At 41.2% G+C, this 17,589-nt stretch overlaps 1 protein-coding gene across 6 annotated transcripts in view; it reads left to right on the top strand.

The window, feature by feature from the left end:
• CNTLN (centlein) overlaps positions 1-17,589 on the top strand; it is a 254,478-nt gene that overhangs the window by 212,923 nt on the left and 23,966 nt on the right. For all 6 annotated transcript variants that reach the window (XM_069962065.1, XM_069962062.1, XM_069962064.1 and 3 more), the window contains 4 exons: positions 4,261-4,358; positions 11,296-11,422; positions 12,677-12,814; positions 15,000-15,185. In XM_069962065.1, coding sequence (XP_069818166.1) covers positions 4,261-4,358; positions 11,296-11,422; positions 12,677-12,814; positions 15,000-15,185 — 549 coding nt within the window. The remainder of the gene's footprint in view (positions 1-4,260; positions 4,359-11,295; positions 11,423-12,676; positions 12,815-14,999; positions 15,186-17,589) is intronic.

The raw sequence follows: 17,589 nt of genomic DNA, 5'->3' as shown, positions 1-17,589 counted from the left end.
CAGAGAAGATACCCCAGTGATGTAGCTTTAAATTAACTATTTTTACATTTTGGTGCCTCATCTCCCTCCGCCCCTCCCCTCTCCACAGGTAACCTTGAAGACAGGGAGGAGAGCTTCAAACTGCTTTTTCAGGATAAAAATGCATTTTTCGGCTAATAAACCCAAATATAAAATTTCTTACAATTGCCTATTTTCTGCAAAATAAAAATTCATAACTGACAGCTGCATTTAAATGCCTCCGATTGCCCATCCATGGTGGTTTAATGGTGGGATCCTCCCCCACGTGATACGATCACGGAGGGGGCAAATACCTTCTTCTGAGCCGGCTGGGCCTCAGCACCGGACTTATCCCGGCTTAGCAATTGATGCATCTAGTCTGCAGCAGACCAGAGTAATACAGCAGTGATCTACTGGATCAGTGCTGTATTATGTATACTACACTGATCTATATGGTAGATCAGTGTAGTTGTATTAGATCAGATAGATCAGTTTAGTTGTATTAGATCAGATAGATCAGTTTAATTGTATTAATGTACTGTAAGTGTAAAAACAATGTTTTTATCAATAAAAAAAAAATCACCTCCCCTACTAAAAATTTGAATTACCACCCCCCTTTCCCATTCCTGATCATGCATGGTAAGCGGCGCAAGCCCATAAAAATTCCAGGATGCTAAATTCTGCATTTTTGGTCACATCAAATCCAGAAATATTGTAATAAAAAACAATCAAAAATGTTGCATATACGCAAGCAAGGTACCGATAAAAAAAATTCAGATCTTGACGCAAAAAATAACATCTAACACAGCCCCATAGACCAAAAAAAAAAAAAAAAAAAAGAGCGTTATAAGCATGGTCATAGAGCAATAGCATAGGTCATAGGATTTGATTTTTAAAAGTTATCAAATAAAATAAAAGCTTTGCAAGTTGCATATTGACTTGAGAAACATAGATAAAAAGTAATTTTTACTATAGGGGGCGAATGGTGGAAACACAAAACCCTGCCAATTTTTAGAAATTTCACCACACACATAATTTTTTTCCGGTTTTGCTGCATATTTTATGGGAAAATTAAGTCTTTCATTGCAAAGTACAATTAGTGGCGCAGAAAATAAGGGCTCATGTGGGTCTGTAGGTGAAAAAATGCAAGTGCTATGGCTTTTTAAACACGAGGAGGAAAAAACTGAAGTGCAAAAGCGAAAATTGGCTCAGTCATTAAAGGGTTGAAAATAAACCCTTTATAATATAACCCCCACTTAACGTTTTCATTACCCCATTTTCCTTCATAAAAATATGTAAATAAAAAACAAACATATTATATATATATATATATATATATATATATATATATATTGTTACCGCATGATGAACGGCATAAATTAAAAAAAGGGGAAAAAAAACAGGATTGCTTGTTGTGGTTTTTAGAAGTCAAGGAAGAAAGTGCCGCTTCATTGTGACGAGGACATCTGTGCATCGATGACCTTCGGTCATGAAGGGGTTAAGTGTTCTAAATAAATAAGAATTATTATTATGATGAGCGAACTTGCTGATTACTTTTAAATCCTGGCGGATGCAGTCCTAAAGGAGCCCTGGAAAACCTAGCTACAGCCTTAGGCCATGATCATATGCTGTAAGAGACCGGCCGTTCTGTGACCCAGCCGGCTCATGGAACGGCCGGTCTCAGGAAAGATCATCCCGGCTGGTATTGCAGTCCCGGCTGGATGACATTAGGGCCGCAGAGTTCTGATGCGTGCGCTTCCGTGCGCGCCCGCATTAGAACTCCCCACTGCACACTATGGAGCGTGCGGCCGGAGCTGCTCACTTCATAGTGTGCACTGACAGGTGAGTTTTCTACGGCGCCGCTAGGGATCCCGGACGGAGTGTATACACTTCGGCTGGGATTACCTCGGCCTACAGCACAGCGTTAGTTTCATACCAATCACGGCCGTTCCAACAATGACCGTGATTAGTACGGAACTTAAATTGTGCGAACATGGCCTTCGGCTGTATCCATGTTTTCCTGGCAGCTCTAGGGCTGCATCCAACTTCTCCAGCCGCCGGGAGCTTTTGAGTTTGTTTAAACCCGATCGTTGAGCAAGTTCACTCCTCACTAGTGCCCAGCATACATAGTCAATGCTGCATCCAATCAGCACCATATACCGCTAAGGCTAGTGCAGCAGTGATGTGGGTATATGGGCACATCCTCATTGCAGCCATGTAAACAAATCCAGGTGGGAGGTATGGCGCTGGAAAAGGTGCAAATTCAGCAGGTGAAAATTAGCTTTTTATTTATTTTACCTCAATCTCGAGCACTGGGCATCCTTTTCAAGGGAACCTGTCATCTTGCTGTCCAGTCTGCAGGCAGCAATTAATAAAGCAGAAAGATATGTGTTCAGAAAAACATTTATTTTGCTATTTTATTCTTTTTATTCTCTGCTTATGTTGGCTTTAGGGATCCTACTCTTTGCATGCAACGATGTCACTTACTCATTAGGCCAGAATGATCAGGGATTTACATGAATAACATACTGAATCTTTTCCCACAAAACTATCATTTTGCTCAAGTCTTATTGTTGTAAGCTGCACTATTTATGTGAAAGGTTTACTTTAAGGTGACTACTACCTACCGACAGGCACTAATAATCCAAAATGCTACAAACATAATTTTGCTAATTAATTTCCACATTATTCTGTGTGCTATTGGTTATAGTCTAAAATCCAAAGGGATCTGAGGTCAGTTCCAGAATAAAATGTCCACTAGTACTAACTATGTAAGCCATCATAACAAACCTAACAGTTGTCACACCTTACCATGGCCTTTCCTTGACCAATGTAAAGTAAGGATTGGCCTTGTTTGACATTTCCCTCAGAAGCAACAAACACCAGCTTTGTAAGTGATCAGGGAAGTCTGCATACAGTATGTGAGATCCTATTTCCATGTGCTTGTTTTGTCTTTTTCTTCCCCACATTTACAGTATATATATTTTCCTTTTTTGGTAAATATTTTAAGGAGCTGGAATAAATGAGCATTCCCTGTCCTGTTGTAGTCTCATCTAAGTATAATCTCTACATTGGTGACCCCAAAACATGTTTAAAAGAAATTCACGTACATGTTCTGCAGTTATTTTCGGGTAAAACTAATTTACAGCATGCCATAGTGTTTAAGGCACTTGTGTTAGGAACATTGACTGGTGTTGATATGTTCTAGACCTAAACTATTAACTTTTAACTAAAATATACACCAACAATTCCATAGAACTTAGAACATAGGGGGAAAAAACATAGGGGCTTGAAAAAAGTCCATATTGTTTGGACAGAAACGTCGCTATTTTTCTATGAGCAAATAAACACTTGATTCACTTCATCTACGGACGTGCTGCTTCAATTTTTGGACTGTATATATATATATGTATATGTGTGTGTGTGTATATATTTTTTTTTTGTCATCAGCAGAATAGGTTATAGAAACACTAGTGTCGTGTGTAGAATGTTCTATTTAATGCTTCCTTATAGATGATTCATGTATTGTATTTTTTCACTATTGTTCATTATGGCTTTCAAGTGGCTCAGGACTTTAGAGAGTGAGGGTATGAGGTGCACTGTTCCCTATGTATGGAAAGTTTTGGATTACCCTATAGTTTTATAATAAATCCCCAAGGTGATCTGGCCATTCAGTATTTGTGCTGATTCTACAAAGCAGAACTGTCAGTGGACTATAATAATGGACTCCCTCATAGGGAAAGAGGCATATGGACAGGAGATGCTGTAATGAGCATATTCCTGGCATAACACCTACCAGAACCTGGAAAACACCAAGTAGATATACACCTATTTACGTTGATTTTTTTTTTTATACTGCTATGTATAATGGCACTCCTGGCATGTGTGTATGTATATATGTGCAAGTAATGGCTGTGGATTGGATTTGGTTAATATATTAGAAAACGTTCTGTAAACCACATACTAGTTATACTGGAAAGCTCTTTTTTAATGATTAATAACATTATATTCTTTGCAGACTCTGAAAATGTGAATGGAGTTTTTTCTTCCTCAGCCAGATGTAATGGGAGTGCTGTACAAAACACTCTTGTTATTGTTTGTAACTTTATACCTTCTTTCCATGTATTTCTACCTCTTTTTATGAAGTGATTGTATATTTAAACCTTCTAGCACTGGGAGGCAACTACTACATGGTAAAGACCTCCCAGATAGATTAAACCAAGCTCACAAGTGTTCATACTTTATTTTTTATCTCTGCCATAGAATATGACTGTTGAAATGGCCAAACAGTCCACGACAATTAAAGCCATGAAAAATGAAGTACAGGAAAAGGAAGAACGAGTTCGGGAACTGCAAGAGAGGTACTGTATCATTTCTTTTTTTATTAAAAGGTATGGTGTGATGCAATGAGTTTGTCGCCACCTTGTGGTGATAGCCAACCTCTTTTCCTCTTTTTTCTTAATTCTTGAATGTTCTCACAGACTTTTAACGCTTATGGAATTTTGGGTCAGGGGAGGTAGAGAGTTTGAGGTGTTAATTCTCTACATTTGTTTTTCGTTTCTCTGTTTTAAGTTTAATATCACAGATGGATTTTTCGCTTTCACAATAAAGCTGGGAAGTGCAGCTGAAGGTCACAAATTGTGTGAACTCATAAATGATTTGATGGAGTAACCAAAGTTAGATTGAGACCCCAGAGTGGACTTAATCACCCTTGATGTAAATTCAGATCAGTGCCGAGAGGAGAGCAATCTCTCAGATACAGTAATTCTTTGCCTGGGGGCTGAGAGACGTGTCAAGGTTTAGCTGCTTAAACTGGATTAAGCACCAAAGCTTATATGTATAACAAGTGCAAAAGGACAGTTTTGTTTGTTTAGATTTGGATTAATTTGGGCCTTTTAAAAAGAGAAGAATTGAAGAGTACTGTAATAGTTTACAAATTATAGCTGCTTGGGCTTTTTTTTTTCTCCTTTTGGGTTGTGGGACTTTGATGTAAATTGTTCTTGCGGTGTCTTTCTTCTATATAAAAGGGTTCTTTGCTTCCCATTGCCTTAATTAGATATTACTAATTACATTTTTATCCGGTGTATGGCTATGGCAAATTAATCCGAGATGAGGTCACTAGCAAAATGGCCACAGACTTCAAGTTGAAAAGATCGTCTTTCGCTTAATTTAGATTTTCGTTCTTGTGTTCCCAGCGTTTAATTTCTGCTTGATTAATGAAGAAGCCATGTACTTCTGTAATCGAGCTCCAGGAAGGTTGTATATCTAAGCTTAGTAATATTTCCTATTGATCTAGACACCTTCTGTTAACACCACATTTTATTAATAACAGCATTTGCATCGGTTGTATTGTGTACCATTGTCACCTCTTGCTTCCCTGCAGAGAGTTAAGTGGAAAATGGTATCCAAACGCTTAGTAGGTATAGTATGTGGGAGCGAGCAAAGTTAATGACTCTGTAGACCTATAATAACTAAATATATGCTTATAATGATTAATTACCAACATGAAAAGACCTCTGCAGTCTCCAAAGGTTATGCATAAAAGTGTCTGTAAATACTGTTCCTGAAAAAAGTAAAGCAGTCTGCAGCTGCGGCAGAACAGGATTACATGGATGCTTAAACATGAAAAACAAGTAAAAACAAAAAAAAACCAGATATGTCAGTGTCTCCTGTGATTCTTTTTTTAATGATATCAGCCCACATAGCCAATAATACATGTCCTAATTTACATCTTAAATTGCCACATTTATGGTGTAATGTGTATGTTTATTTCATTGTTCATCTCAGCCTCCAGTATATTCAGAATATTACGGGAGATTTGTAAAGGAGTTTTTATAGGAATTTACTTTATTTTGTTTCATGATCCCCCTAAAATGAAGCTCCCCAACTGAACAGTCTTGAAATGTGAAATATATTAAGAGTGTTTAAACAGTTGTGGTGTTTACCCATGCATAACTTATACATTGTGATAGCTGCTGTGCTGTTTCTAAGCTTAGTAAGGGAATATTCACACGGGCGGGCTCGCAGCAAGAATCTCGGCAGGTCCTGGCAGTTCCCATACACTACATACTTGCTGCGGTCTAAACGACCGCAGCGAGTATGTAATTATACCGCCCTTAACCCCTTCTGCTCCCGCCCGGCTCCCCCGCTGTAAGCATACTTTACCTGTCCTTGCTGCATGGGTCCGGCGTCCTGTTCTCCCGCCCGCCCAATCAGTGGCTGCGGCTGGGCAACACACTAATTGGCCGGGCGGGAGAGCAGGACGCCGGACCCGTGCAGCAAGGACAGGTAAAGTATGGTTACAGCGGGGGAGCCGGCCGGGAGCAGAAGGGGTTAAGGGCGGTATAATTACATACTCGCTGCGGTCGTTTAGACCGCAGCAAGTATGTAGTGTATGGGAGCTGCCAGGACCTGCCGGGCTCGCAGCGAGAATCTCGCTGCGAGCCCGCCCGTGTGAATATACCCTAATGATAGGATTTAAGAGAAGCATATACAGTTACATCTATATATATTTGGACACTGATGATCTACTGGCCAATATCCAAGCTGACTGTGGGAGGTGTCGAAAGGCTTATTTACAGGATTCAGACGATGTGAGTTCTACAAGATGAACATCATAGCAACTCCCAGAGCTGTGCGGGCTGTGGCTGCTGGAGAGGATGATGGCAGGGGGACACTAAGGGACACAGGACACTGGAGGGACACTGAGCATCCCTCTGCCATCATCCTCTGCAGCAGCCACAGCAGGGCTCCAGACTAAAAAATTTACCTGGGAGCCATTGGCTCCTAACCTGAAAAATTTAGGCGCCAAATAGAATATTTGGTCGCCAACATTTTAAACCATGTAAAATTAATGTTATGTTACATGGGACTTACTGTGTGCAGAGGCCACGGCAGCATCCTCCTCCTTTAGATCCTTTCTTTTCTTAGTTTGAAAATGTTCAACATGGAAACTTGCAACTTGACAACCATATCCAGTCTGACTCAGTACTTCAGCTTCACTTGGCTAGCCTTTTAATGAGGCTTACTCTTCTGAACTTGAACTTAAAGGGAACCTGTCACCCCCGTGACGGGGTGACAGGCTCCCAACCCCCCGTTAGAACCCCCTATACTCACCTCATCGCACCGGGTCCCGCTTCTGAAGATGGTCGGGTCACGGAGATCTCAGCCACTGCAGCCCGGCGTGCGCTGAGAGATGAGTCCAACGCTCATAGAGAATGACGGGAGAGTCCAGCGCTCCGTCATTCTCTATGAGCGTTGGACTCATCTTTCAGTGTGCGCTGTAGCGGCTTAGATCTCCGTGACCCGACCATCTTCAGAAGCGGGACCCGGCGCGATGAGGTGAGTATAGGGGGTTCTAACGGGGGGTTGGGAGCCTGTCACCCCGTCACCGGGGGTGACAGGTTCCCTTTAAAAGCTTGCAACAGTCTATACATACTGAGCTAGACTTATGACTGCAGGCATAGTGACCCCCCACAAGATGTGTATATAGATAGATATATCTCTCACCTAGTGACTAATGCAAGTGACCCCCTACAATACAGACACCTGAGGGGCCCTGATAATAATAATTGTGCATATATCTATCTCCCAGTGTCTGCAGCCAGTTTGCCCTACACTTATAGATGGCCCCCTCCCCTTATAGATGACCCCCACCTTTTATAGATGACCCCCTCTACCCCCATTATAGATGCCCCCTCCTCCTCCCCATTATAGATGCCCCCTCTCCCCCCCATTATAGATGCCCCCTCTTCTCCCCCCTTATAGATGACCCCCTCTAGCCCCATTATAGATGCCCCCTCCTCCCCCCCATTATAGATGCCCCCTCCTCCCCCCCATTATAGATGCCCCCTCCTCCTCCCCATTATAGATGCCCCCTCCTCCCCCCATTATAGATGCCCCCTCCTCCTCCCCATTATAGATGCCCCCTCCTCCCCCCCATTATAGATGCCCCCTCCTCCTCCCCATTATAGATGCCCCCTCCTCCCCCCCATTATAGATGCCCCCTCCTCCTCCCCATTATAGATGCCCCCTCTTCTCCCCCCCTTATAGATACCCCCTCCCCTTATAGCTAGCCCCCTCTCCCCCCCTTGAAGATGGCCCCTCTTCTACCCCCATTATAGATGCCTCCCCTTCTCTTCCCCCCATTATAGATGGCACCCTCTTCTCCCCCCATTATAGATGCCCCCCCTTCTCTTCCCCCCATTATAGATGCCCCCCTTCTCTTCCCCCCCCCCCCCATTATAGATGCCCTCCCCCCTTTCCTCTATGCTAAGCAGTATTTAAAAAAAACAAACACACAAACTCACCTGACAACCCGCTCCCCCGGCGATCCTCTTCTTCTTCGGACGCTGTCCCCGGCTGATGCGCGGCTGCCGGGGGTATCCCATCCTATCCCCGGCAGCGCGGCGCATCAGTGAGCTCCCTGTACGCCGGGGCTGTGACTTCTGACACAGGAAGCGTCTCTGACGCGCGCTTCCTGTGCCGGAAGTCAGGGCCCCAGGCAGCTCACTGATGCGCCGCGCTGCCGGGGATAGGATGGGATACCCCCGGCAGCCGCGCATCAGCCGGGGACCCGGACTTAAAGAGACAGCACGCCGCCCCCGGGGCCAGTCGCAAATGGCGCCCAGATTAATAAATCTGGGCGCCATTTGCAAAATATCAGTCGCATTGGCGACCATTTTGGTCGCCATCTGGAGCCCTGCACAGCCTGCAAAGCTCTGGGAGTCGGGTTGTGACATCACCATGTTAAACAGGAAGTGAAGCCTTGATGCAGTAGTAAGTGCAGGGAAAAAGCACTTTATAAGCATTTCCTGTAATAAGTGTATATTGGTGATTTGTATAACTTTTGGGGGGCAATACAATACTTTAATAAAAATTTTCACTGGACTTTTCCTTTAACTGTTTAACTGTTTACTGGAAGCACATTCAAGAAGTTAAGGAGTTTCAGCTCCTTAACATGTCCCCCCCTGTTTTTTAGACAATTGACTCATAGGTTGCTTTATGGGCAGATGTGGGCAATTCCGTCATTATGTATTTGTCAAGTAAGCAAATAAAAGGTCTGAAGTTGATTTGAGGTGTGGTGTTCTCATTTGGAAGATTTTGCAGTGAAGAAATAATGTGGTCAAAAGAGCCCTCCATGCAGGTGAAACAAGCAATGCTTAGGCTGCGTTCACACTACGTATATTTCAGTTAGTATATGTATATTTCAGTTAGTGGAGGAGTTTTTAATCCAGGAGTGGATGAAAAACACAGAAAGGATCTGTTCACTCAATGTTGAAATTGAGTGGATGGCCGCCATTTAATGGCAAATATTTGCTGTTATTTTAAAACAACGGCTGTTATATTGAAATAATGGCCGTTATTTACTGTTATATGGCGGTCATCCACTCAATTTCAACATTGTGTGAACAGAGCCTTTCTGTGTTTTTAATCCACTCTTGGTTTTGGTTGCAATACTGACTGAAATATACTGACTGAAATATACGTAGTGTGAACCCAGCCTTAAAGTGTAACTTTTATTTAAATTTAATTTTTCAGAGATCTAATTTAAGAAACTCGGTAATAGGTTTTATTAAGCAAAAGAGTTTTCTTCTGTAGTCAAAAAGCTGTTTTCCTACCCCCTTTGACACACACACGCACACACAGAAGAAGCAGGATGTCTGTGTCCATTATGGTCTATGGAGGGGGAAGCACAGAGAAGAGAAAAGGCTGCCCTGTAAAACACCACATCCTGCAGTTTTATCTCACTAAGCTTCCAGATAAGCACTGACCTGTGAATCCAGTGTTTTATGTGCCCAATATCCAAACAGCTGCTTATAGTATTGATTTCGGCAAAAAAAAACAAAAAACCTTAAATGACAGTTACACTTTAAGCTGTAAAACAAGGAAAAAACATCCAAGAAATTGCTGCAATATTAGGAGTGGCAAAATCTACAGTTTGGTACATCTCGAGAAAGAAGGAAAGCACTGGTGAACTCATCAATCCAACAGTAGTGAATGATTGCAGAATTATTTCCATGGTGATGCGAACACATTCACAGCCAACCAAGTGACCAACACTCTCCAGGATGTTGGCATTTTAATATCCAAATCTACCATGAAGAAAAGACAGCATGAAAGTAAATACAGAGGGTTTACTGCTGGGTGCAAACCACTCATAAGCCTCAAGAATGAGAAGGCAAGATTGGACTTTCCTAAAAACAAAACAAACAAAAAAACATATAAAAAATCTGTGCAGTTTTGAAAGGACATTTTTTGGATAGATGAAACAAAGATCAAACTCTACCAGAATGATGGGAAGAAAAAAGTATGGTGAAGGCGTAATCCAAAGCTTACCACATCATTTATAAAACACAGCAGAGGCAGTTTTTTAAAAGGTTTTAATTTTTAAAAAGCCAGAAAATAAAAGTTACACAAGTTACTTATGTGCGGTTTTACACTAGTTTGAACAATTTATAAGTCTGTGTCTAGTAGTGTCCTGCCGCCAGAAGATCAGGTTACCATGGAAACGTTCACAATGGGCAAGTTCCATGCACAAACCCTATTTAATCAGAATAGGGCTCTTGCTCGGAATTAACCCAGCATGGACGTATCCCTGGCCACAGAAACGACTGTATATTGATCTGGATAAGTTACCAAACCTTGTTACTCAGGGAAGGTGTAGCGCACCAATGAATGTGATGCATTGTGCTCCAGTCAGGTTTAAACAAGACACGAACAGAACAAGGACAATACAAAAATCCCCACCTACTTAATTCTATTAAACTTTTAAACTTTCCCGATCACTTTAAGATTTCGGGGGGGGGGGGGGGGGGGGGGGGGGGGGGGGGGGGGGGGGGGAGAGCATGTCACTAGGCTTCAACAATAAATTTGTAGGGTTTTGAGGAAAACCTGAGCGCATTCACTATTGGGGTAAAAATGCCGTTTGTGGGGTTGTCCAAGTTTTGTCTTGTAAAGCGTCAGAAATGTGCAAAAAAATTGTGTTCCAAAATCCAACACTTAACTTTGGGGATGGGAATAGTAAATCATTGTATTAGGTAATTGATCACTTCTCTTTTTTTAATAAAACCTGCACATATGTTAGGACAGTGCATACCCTAGTAAGGCGTGGGTGTTATCAGGCCTGTCGATGATACTGCCTACTGTCTCACTGTTGTACTATGTAAGTCATTCATATAATAGAGTGTACCCAGTTTTAGATGTCTTAAATGTGTAAAACAACTTGCCGCATCTGCTTCTTTGAGTGAACATATAAATCTGAATTGTATAGTAGTAATGTGGGCCTTCTCTCTCCAGGGTGGCTCGGATGGAAAGGGATGTCAACATGAAAAGGCATTTGATAGAGGATCTGAAAACACGTCTGAAAACCTACCAGGAAAACGAGAGACCAAGCAAAGAAATGTTGGAAAGTCTTGAAAGGAAGGTAATTCACTCTGTATATTTATTCCCTGAGCCCATTATTCACAAAATCACCTTGGAATGTGGTGCAGCGCATCGCATCTGCAGCATAATAATACCCTGGAGACTGAATAACATCTTCCCACGACAGCCGTTCACTTGATAGAAAAATAACATGTAATAAGGATCATAAAAGATCATAAAATGTTGCTTTAAGTACAATCCGCTCGGAAACAGAAGGGTAAAGTGTGTTTGTTGTCGCACCTTGACATGCTGAGTGGTGTTTTCTGACACAGAACTAGTAATTCACTTATTTACAAGTAGTCAGGTACTTTATGTTAAATTTCTTTTTTCTCTTCTATATTTGGCTAAACAGTTAAAACCTGCATCACACTATACAAGACAGCTGCCTAGCCATCACGGCTGTTCTGTGGAGATGCTATTATATAAACTTAGCAGAGCTGAATGTGTCATGTTACCTGTGTCTCTTGTATACTGTGGTGGCTCTCTCAGTCAGGCTGCTTTTACATGTGTGTAATTCAGGGGGGTGGGTATGCCTTCCAGTGGGGGTCCCGAAGCCTGCAGACTTCTCCTTCAAGGTAATACCTTAGGTCTATCTGTAGTTGTATGAAAACTTCTGGTAATATCATCATATAGATACAGATAAGTGTTCAAAATAACAATGACACATATTTTACTCTGCTGCATCAATTAACTTGTTTCCTTCTGGTTGATAGGCTACAGATTGTATGCTAATAAATGTTGCTCAATGTGCTGTATAACCCATGGGTGACATTTAATAATCAGAAGCTTGTATGTTCCCCATACCTCTGGGCTTAGGGTCGTGTGTGTGTGTATGTATATATAATTTTTTTTTATTATTAACATTTGGTCTTTAACATGTTGTTAAACATTAATAAAACATTAAGATCCTATAATTTGCCAGGGGAGCAGACCTGAGGTGATTTATGAGTGATGTCAGGAGCCTCTGCCCAGTTTGCACTTTTATTGTCTGCACATTTATAATATAGCACCTGTAATTAGAATCCACATCCTTCTACGTGGAGATATGTACCGATGTTATGAAAATATTGCCAGCCATGCCTTGTATTCTTTATTATATTGCTATGATGTTGTTCTTGACAGAAGTTAAATTTACATCCACTGCTACAGTGCATCAGTTTATGATTTCTTTATCATGAAATATGGTAAAGATCAATTGAACCCCCTCACTTCATCCCCTAGTCCAGGTAACTTCTCTTCTCTCATTATTTCCCAGCTAAAGACAATGACAGAAGAATGTTCTCACAAGAAGACATCAATTGACTCCTTAAAACAGAGGCTCGGTGTCATCAGCAAGGAAAAGATACAATATGAGCAAATGTACTATAAAATAAAGGAGGACTTGGACAAAAAGGTATGTGACACACCTTCATTCTTATATGTGGGGGGGCTCAACATAAATTCATAATTTTGATTCACCAGAGTGTGATGTGTGTTGTGCAGATATACATTTCCTGTAAAATGAGGTTGTTTCTCTAACACCATTGGCATATTGCTCGGGATCCGAGTGTTTATACTTGAGACAGCTTGGTCAGCCATTGACTGTTTTGGGCCAACTGTGCTGCCACTTCATTCTAGCAATCACCAGGTGTCGGAGAGGAATTGTTTCATGCGGACCATTTAGATGGATGACTGTCTATATAGTACAAGGACAGATTGAGTCCAACAGAACAGGGCCCACTCCTACTCCCTCAGTGATGTCCATCTGCCCTATTAGGGCACATGGACAGGTGTTGAGACAATACCTTTTAAAGTGATATTGTCACCCCCTTTCCATATAACGAGTTTGCAGCACTACTCTTAAACTTATATTCTGGACATTTTGTATCTTACTATGTAAAGGATTTATTTCCTCAAAAAAGCATGTTATTGTTGATGGTCAGTACCATAAGGGCAGGGCTGAAAGGCCATTGTTCCCCTATATGTCCAACCACATTGGTGCTGTAGGCCCCACCCACAGCATGGCATCTAGGTCGGTCCATTCCAATGGCTGCAAAGGGGGCAGGCCTAGACGCCAATACTGTCACAGAGGAGGTGGGGCCTAGGGAACCGATGTGGGCAGATATATGGGCCACCACAGCCAATAAGCCCCGTCCCTACAGCACTGTCCACCGACAATAACATGCATTTTTGAGGGGAGAGACCACCAAGAAATCTTTTAAACAGTAATATATGAAATGTCCAGAATATAAGCTTAAAGAAACTCTGTGAGCAGGTTTATGGTGTCCTATCTAAGGATAGCATAAACTAGTGAACATAATGATGTATCACTTACATTGTACTTTAAATATATTCAGATGTTGATCTCACACAGTGAATGGTGTAAACTAAAACAAAAATACAAAACGCCAGAGCTGTGGAAGTTTGGCCACATCACATATCAGAAAAAATTGACAAAAAAATGATAGTACCGTCTTCTGCAAAATGGTACCGATAGAAAATGACACCCATGAGCAAAATATGAGCACCCATGCAGTGGATGGCGCTGTTAATGTACTCACCTGTAGAATAACATTTACACGTCCGTTTTACTCTAGGATGAAACCCCCATAAATCTATGCACATTGTGTTTTTTTGTGGGTATGAGTGTTTTTTGTTTTCTTAATTTCACCCTACATATATATTTTTTTCCTCTGACTTTTAGGCTGGGAATAACTTATGTGTATATTAGAGCCTGTTAAGAAGTAAAATTATAGGGATAGTGGTAACAGCTGTGAAAAATATCCCTTATGAACAAGCCAGGATATAAGTTGTTCTGCTAGTATTATATAACCCCTGTTCTTTCCTCTGTACCACATTCACCCACCAGCCTTCATACCTTTCTACATAGAGCATCAGACTTTGTAGTATGCAGAGAAACACGGACATTTGATCCAGACACCCTAACACAATAATTGTATAAGAAAGTGCTACCCTGCTGTGAGCAACACAAAGCACATACTGTGCGATCAATAATATGATACGATTATATATTATTAATAGATTTATTCCCTTCTAGAGCCTTACATTGACTGCAGAAATTATAGTATACATTGTAAATATTTGCCAGCAGTGGTTATTGTATTTCCCAGGAATCAGTGGGTGTAGTGGACGCCTGCATTGTGCTTGTACACTGGTTAAAGTAGAACACTTTTTCCTATGTTGTTTCTAATAGAAGGGTGTGTGGACCCGGCATTTTAGGTTTAGTTTTAAGCTAATGTATCAGATAAGATTAATGTCATAATAAACTCTGTGACTATGCTGGGAAGTTGGAGCTCTAGGTATGAAAAATCTTGTGCATGTAAAAACACGATGATTAAAGCCTAGTTCACGCAATGTAAAAATAAGGTCAAAATACATCCGTATTTGGATAAATACGGCCTGAAATGAAGAACATGATCCTTATTTCAGGCTGTTTTTATCCAAATACGGACGTACAGTATTTTGCCCTTATTTTTATGTTGTGTGAACGAGGCCTGAAGGTGGACATGCTCTGAGGTCAACATTGTCTGATCTTTCTCTCTAATTTTAAGTTATTAAGATCAGCATTTTTCCTGCAGAATGCAAGAGTTTGTGACTTAGAAAGTAAAGTGACTGAAGCTGAACGTACAATGTCTGAACTGGAAAAGGCAGCTACACAACAACTGCACAACTTGGCAATGCAGAGTGAGCAAGCCTTGGAGGTGTTACAGAGCAAACTCTTGCATGGCAATAAAAGGATTGATGAGTTTGTCACGTTTGTGAAGGTACAGTATGTTGTTTATGTGTCTTAACTCACTTCTGCACTGCTTGCTGTTTAATTAGTCACACAAATAAGCTGAAATAGGTTTTTAGACATAATTGTTTTTTATCCATACAATATACAGTGGTGCCTTGGATTACGAGCATAATTCATTCTGGGACTGTGCTTGTAATCCAAATCCACTCTTAAACCAAAGCAAAACTTCCCATAAAAAATCACTGAAATGCAAACAATTGGTTCCACACCCCAAAAATATTGATTTTTTTAATTCTAAATAAGATGCAGAACAAATGAAACAAAGATTTAGAAACCACTGAATATGTAATAAGTTACCGTACAGCATAGCAAGCAGCAGCATGTGGTATATAATGTATTCTATGTGCATAAACCTGGAAAAACTGCAGAACCCCATAATGGCGAGGATTGGAAACCCAAGGACTGACAGACACTGCAGTGAGTATTAAGGAATGAGCAGGGCAGATGTGGGCACAGTAAAGCCTCCCATCCAGTACAGGGTGCTCTTAAACCAAGTTACAATTTTGCAAAACTGTGAGCTCTTAAACAAAAACGCTCTTAATCCAAGTTACTTATAAATCAAGGTACCATATATATGTATGTGTATATATATATATATATATATATATATATATATATATATATATATATATATATATATATATATATATATAAATATATACACACACACAGAGTATATGAAAACTGTACTTACCCTCCTGATCTCCGGTCACTGCGGCCGACATTGCCCAGTCCCTGCTGTTCCCCAGTGTATACTCAGCCCTTGTTTGCCTGAGTGGGCTTTTCCTTGTGTAAATACAGAACAGGAACGGGGGGTAGTGGTGAACGAACACCACTGGATCAGGGATCAGGCAGGTGAGCACACTTTCTTTTTTAAATCCCAGAACCACATTTTATCCTGCTTTTTAAAAAAGTAAGTAGAAATGCCAGACAACTTTTACTATAAAAAGGTGTTTGGTGGTCTGTTAAAGGAGGCCTCGGTATAGCACCACTGACAATCTGGTCAAGCTGCATAAAAGCTAGGAGGTAGCCCCAGATACCAGGCCCTAAACCTTTCTGTGGCACAATCAAACCTGATGGCAGCTCTGCACAGGGGCAAAAACACTTTTAAACAAGTTAGTACCAGCCACAGTGACACAATTGCTGGAGAAGTCCCTAAAGCCTGTTTCTATGCACAGGCAAAATACACGAGCATCTATAAATATGTCAATACAGTGGTACCTTGCTTTAAGAGTAACTTGGTTTAAGAGCTCACAGTTTTTCAAAATTGTGACTTGGTTTAAGAGCATTGCTTTGGTGTAAGAGCTCCTAGTACTGGGTAGGAGGGGGAGTGGGGGAGGGGCATAGTCTGCATAGCGGGGTCTAGAGCACTCTACTCTGACCCAGGACGTCTCCCTCACCTTCCAAATCATAGCAAATCCACTTCAGGCTAAGGCTTACATCAGGGGACAGGACTGTGGAGGTAATCTCCTCATAGCTGTAACCCCTTTCTCCTCAGACAGAGAGTGCTGTATGCAGGTGCCCACATCTACCCTTCATGCTCCCTGCAGTCTCTGTCAGCCCTTGTGTTTCCCATCCTCTCCATTACTGTACAGTAACTTATAATATCACATATTCTGCTGTTTCTGAATGTTTGTTTCATTAGTTTTACATGTGATTCAGAATAATTAATCATTATTTTTGGGGTGTGGAAGCAATTGTCTGCATGTCTATGATATCTTATGGGGAAATTTGCTTTGGTTTAAGAGTGGATTTGGATTACGAGTGCGGTCCCGTAACGAATTATGCTTGTAATCCAAGGCACCACTGTGTGTGTATATATATATATATATATATATATATATATATATATATATATATATATATATATATATATTATATATATATCCCTCCTAGCTAACCTTCGAAGAAGAAGAATAATGTTGTACTCCTGTACAACAACCACATCATGTATTACAGTAAGGGGAACAACTGACCTCTTCAAGCTGTGGCTGGCTGACTCTCCAGAATTAGCACTGGTCAGACAAAAATGTCTACCTTTTGGGGGGGAAAAAACAAAACATGCCCATCTGTCTTAAGATAAAATACAAAGCTAAAATAAATGGTAGTGTCTAAAGATTTATCAGCCAGCTCTGCACATCACCCTTGCCTGGTTATATCAGTGCAGCTGAGGCATTCAGTGAGAGTAGCAGCAGCAGCAGGATAACCTTGTCATTCTAATGACATGGCCTTTATTCATTGCCTGGAATGTTGATGCACACACTGAATGATCTCTCCAGTTCATGTGGGGGTGTCCGCACTGAGCATTGGCTTGCTGGGAGTCTCTATCTGGGTATGATTGACTGCTTCACTCCTTGCTTCCTTCTACAACT

The sequence above is a fragment of the Dendropsophus ebraccatus genome, chromosome 3, assembly GCF_027789765.1.
Source record: "Dendropsophus ebraccatus isolate aDenEbr1 chromosome 3, aDenEbr1.pat, whole genome shotgun sequence".
Classification (NCBI taxonomy): Eukaryota; Metazoa; Chordata; class Amphibia; order Anura; family Hylidae; genus Dendropsophus; species Dendropsophus ebraccatus.
Note: the sequence above shows the minus strand (reverse complement) of the source record. Positions and strands in the feature narration are given on the sequence as shown.